The 5378-nt window shown below is 36.7% G+C and overlaps 1 protein-coding gene across 1 annotated transcript; it reads left to right on the plus strand.

Moving 5' to 3' along the window:
• Positions 1–1057: 1057 nt before the first annotated feature.
• Positions 1058–5160, plus strand: LOC118396956 (olfactory receptor 6N1-like). Its single transcript, XM_035791341.2, has one exon. The coding sequence runs from the start codon at positions 1205–1207 to the stop codon at positions 2135–2137; it is 933 nt and encodes a 310-aa protein (XP_035647234.2). The 5' UTR covers positions 1058–1204; the 3' UTR covers positions 2138–5160.
• Positions 5161–5378: the final 218 nt, after the last annotated feature.

Below are 5378 nucleotides of genomic sequence, written 5' to 3' on the forward strand. Positions count from 1 at the left end.
GCCCCTTGTCTTACCAGACATCCAGACGTCGCTGTTCTATCCTGCCGGTACATCGTATAACCAGCCAGCTGTATGTTATCGTTGTTCAGCCACGACTCAGTGAAGCATAAGATGTTACAGTTTTTAATGTCCCGTTGGCAGTTTAATATTCTGCGTAACTCGTCAATTTTATTGTCCAAAAATTGCACATTTGCTAGCAGAATTGAAGGAAGTGGGGGTTTATTCGATCGCCTTTGACTTCTCAGCAAGCAACCCGCTCTCTGTGCCTCTCTTTCTCCATCTCCTTTTCACGCAGATCATGGGGCTTGGGGCCTGATCCCGAGGGAGCGATATATCCTCCGCCTTGGGCTCGTCAGAGTTGTGAAAGATGAAAAAGGATTTTGCTTGTCCGTGGTGAGTTATCGCAGTCCTGATGTCTAGAAATTATCTTTGGTCATAAGAGATGGTAGCGGCAACATAATGTACAAATTGAGTAAAAAAATAAGTTACAAACAATGCAGCTAAACCAACAAAAAACACAATCGGTTGGGGGTACGTAAAACATATGCCTTCTGCTCCAGCACCATCTTACCTAACGTTACACTAACATTATACTGCGACCAGACGCCCTCTTATGGTCCCGATGTTAATGTCATGTTTTAATGTTCCTACAATGTTCTCAGAACATAAGTGGGATAACATCTCGCTGAAACCCTTAAAGCCGCATTTCCCAAACTTGAACATGGGGACACCAAGGGGTTTGAATAAGCTATGTAGTGCTATGGCAAAATAATGCTTGTGCACCCCTTGGGGTCCCCAGTACAGAGTTTGCTAAACTCTGCCTGAAATGGACCTAATGGGAACATTGCATAATGACCTCAAGACATCCCCTGTTTGCTGGGTTAATACATAAATAGAGTATATATAATCAAATCAGGTGCTTGTCATAAACTCAATATAGATCCATCTCTATGGAGTAGTTACATGTTGACACTGAAACTACAATCCCATGTGATCATACACCATGATATATTTAGAGGCCAGAAGGACAAGTTATTGGAGCAGAATCCCTCTCTCATGCAAGAAGACATTTCATGGACAGGCTTTCTGAGCTTACACAGAATCAAATGATTCACTCTTGAATTCATTCACCTCCATACACACTGAAGCCTTGTAAGGACTAAGAATTGCTGCATTGACCAGAGGAAGAAAATTAGCAAAAGCCATGGAGAACTCAACCCAAGTCAAGTTCTTTTATCTCTTTGGCTTACAAGAGACAAACAACAAATCGGTTTATTTTATATTGTCTCTAATCACATACCTTCTCATCATCACTATGAATTTGACTCTGATCATAACAATCATTCAGGAGAAAGGTCTCCATGAGCCCATGTATATCTTTCTGTGTAGTTTATGTGTCAATGGATTGTATGGAACTGCTGGTTTCTACCCCAAGTTCTTACTGGACCTTCAGTCAGATGTTCAGGTGATATCTTATGGTGGATGTTTCACTCAAGCCTATGTCATATACACATCTGTCCTGTGTGAAATGTCTACTCTAACAGTGATGTCTTACGACAGGTATGTGGCAATATGTAGACCACTACTATATCACACCATTGTGACATCTTTAACTGTTAGAAAGTTACTCTTATTGTCTTGGTGTTATCCTTTATTTATATCACTAATAGCACTTAGTTTAACAGTCAGAATTCCGTTGTGTGGATCTCGCATTGATAAGATCTTCTGTGACAATCCGTCTATACTGAAACATGCATGTTTACCCATTACCATCAATCAGATTTTGAACAAATTTGTAATAGTGGTTCATGTTTTACAGATACTATTCATTGTATTTTCTTACTGTCAGATTGTAAGGACTTGTGTAAAGTCAGCTAAGGGAAGGATTAAGTTCACACAGACTTGTGTGCCACATTTAATAACGATATTTATTTTCATCACAGTGACCCTGTTTGACACGTTGCAAGGGTGGAATAATGTAAATATTACACTAAATATGCGTAATGCAATGGCCGTACAATTCCTTGTTATACCACCTGTCTTTAACCCTCTCATATATGGACTTAACCTCAAGCAGATTCAAAGGGCAGTTTTTAGAAAGTGTAATGCACATAAAATCATTGATATGAGACATTAGTTACATGATCGTACACACCAGGGAGACTTCCTGATAGCAGAAGCAAGGATAAATGGCGCCTTGGTCAAGAGTAGTCTTTTCTTTCGACCAATGGATTTGTCTAAATTTTAAAACATGTATTTCTCCATATCCTCATCTCACATCCTAGTTGCCTATTTATCTTACCATTTCTACCAACCTGCGTGCCAGTTAAGATTTTTATCGGGACATATTCGTGGAACATTTTAATTTAATTTATAATAGTCTTTGTATCTAAAAAGCATTGTCTGTTGTTAATCTACATTCTACAATATAAATATAAATTAAAATGATACACATCTAAAAGTAACTTTTATTGCCACTGCCAACTATGTAAATAGACGACATAAAGCCAACATGTAAAAACAATGCATCCTGCATGCAGAAAATATACTGATACAATTAAATATCCTATAAATCACATTGGCTATGCATGGCCTGTCTGCAACAAACTTGAAACGCTGTATCAACTATCAACTGGGTCAGTTATTTTATGACGTTTCCACTGGATCAGAGCATTACATTTTTACCTCTCATGCCGAGTGGTTATCAAAGGAGAGAGCTGGAAATATTGTTCAAAAACTTTGTGGAACTATTGTCTTTCTTAACAGATTCTAATAACAGACTTTATTTACTTGCTGTTTGAGGTTGAGAAACATTTCTTTGAGAAGCTCCACAGCTCATCAGTGGTGGTGAGATAAGACATTCAGAAATAGTTTGGATATATATAATGGGCACATTTATAGGCCTACATTTGCACGCAGGTCAGGTAGTTTAGTCGTACTTCTATATGCGTAATCAGGTGTGAGTCCTTACTTAATAAAAACATTGATAGGAGAGTTTCAAACAAAAAACTATGAACAAAATGATAAAACTCATAAATGGAATTAAATGAACAAAAACTTGTTTCTCACAATATAGCATAGGTTGTGAGTTCTGCAATACAAATATCCACTACGACATTGAGACGGTAAATTACCATAACCAAATAAACATTGCAGATTAGAAATATTGTGAATTAACGGTAAATGTAGGCTCCTACTGGTGATATTTGAAATGGGGTATTGATAGAGATAGCAAACAATGCACACAATGAAGTTATGCAACAATGAATATGGAGGAAGAGAGCCACAATCCCCATATTCCCTGAACGGTGGCCTCCACGCAGCCTCTTCAATGGATTCATCCACAGAGACAGGCGCAAGTCAGATAGGTGTCTCGTGGTAAAAATCTACATTTTGTGACTGACTTAAAAAAAAATGTTTTCATTACAGACCCCATTTGTCATACAGTATTCCATTCCATTCCATAAGTAACCCAGACCTTATCAGAGTTGTACAGTATACTCTTAATCTAGTAATAAATCAAATCTAGTGACATAATTTGACATTTCTGCCATCCATTGTGACATTGTGAGAGGATGACCAACTTTCCAATTAATGGCAATGCATTTCTTAGCTGCTATACATGCTATGGTTACACCGTTTCTTATTTTAACAGCCTCCAGTGTCAACATTTCCAAGCAAACAAAAACAGGGAAAGTGAGTGAATCTATAGACATGCTGAGACAAAATAACATAGTCTGCCAGAATGTAGCCAACTCAGATGAGGCATGACAAAGAATTGCTTTGGTGTACATTTATACATTATATTATCCAAGAATAGAATCAATGGTTCCATAATTGAAATGACCATTATTCCCAGATCTCAGACTGTATCCTACCCATCAACTCAAGATGGATCTTTGTATCTATTCACTGATTGTTATAATATACTGCAAAAGTCACCTGAGCTCTTTAGACTGGCCTTCCCTCGCTGTCTGATCCTGCTAAGACATGATGAGCATAGTGTTGTGTACTGACTGTGCACTATAACAGTGAAGCTGGTAGAGCTGTTTATACAGTGTCAGTGTGAAAAGTAGGGAATTATATAGGAAAACTGACAGATCAATAACGTAATATTGCTATACTGACTCTAATAAAAACTCACATTGCGCTCTCAAAAAACATCAGAATATCGGTCTTCCATCCTTTGGCTGCTGGTTCCATTAGATACACATTTTTAGGTTATTAAGTATTATTAAGCATCTATGTGCTTATGACCAGGCCTCCTCAGTGTGTCTCTCAAAATAAGTGGATATTCACAACCACTTTGGAAGAAAATTCATTGTTGCATTGATGCAATAAGAATAATATGCATGTAGAAAGTATGGTTGAATATAGGCTACACATTTAGAGTGAAATAATGTGCATAAACAAGATACAAGAAATACCGAACAGAAATATCACATCACTACATTTTTAGAAATCCAAGATTAACGTATATTACATATTCATATTCTGACAAGTCGAAATGATGTATTTTTGTTTTTTACAGTTTTATGGTGGTTGTTTTAGAAATGGCACAAAGTAGGCTATGTATAGCTTCAGGCAGTAAATCAAATGATTTACACTTGTTATTGGACAAACCTTGAGTTGGATTGACATATTGACTAGCCAACCATTGATTGTAGCTTTGTTGGCCCTTCCCTCTCTGATGTAGTGGTAGTGTTATGATTTTTTTCTTCTAGCACAACAGGATGTAAAATAGCCAACTATACAGAGCTACATTGTTGCAGTATCGGGTTCAACGGAAGTGCAAAATTCAATAACAGACACCGCAAACTAGTTTTAACTATTTTATTTCAGTGCCAGGGGTAGTTACCTCTGTTTTGCAACAATGTTTGTTTTGCAACAATAGAGTGTCACATAGCTTTCAGTTGTCCTAAATTGTGAATACACCTTAGTTTTCTAAAGATTAAGTGTAGAACTTTATATCACCTACAGATGTATCAAAATACACGTCTTACATTTAATAACTGAATGTATACTATATTTAATAAATTGTTTTTCTCACACTGGAAAATTTGTCAAATAAAAAAATGTATCGTCCACAATATACAAATATCTTGTTCTGTATTGCAATGACAATCTTTTGTGTTCTATCTCCATAGTTGATTGAATTTACAGCAGGTGAAATAATAAAGAAATACAGATAGTTTCACCCCAATTTGGTGTGATATATGACTCAATATCAAATCTGCTGTGGAACAGCTCAAATTAACAAGCAAGTATAACATTTTTTAAAGTTACTACATTGTGGGAAGCATGTTGTTATTGCTTCAGTTTGTCCAGATTTGGTTACATTTAGGCAAACTGCAATGATTATTGTGTAAGAATAGATT

The sequence above is a fragment of the Oncorhynchus keta genome, chromosome 18 (assembly GCF_023373465.1).
Source record: "Oncorhynchus keta strain PuntledgeMale-10-30-2019 chromosome 18, Oket_V2, whole genome shotgun sequence".
Classification (NCBI taxonomy): Eukaryota; Metazoa; Chordata; class Actinopteri; order Salmoniformes; family Salmonidae; genus Oncorhynchus; species Oncorhynchus keta.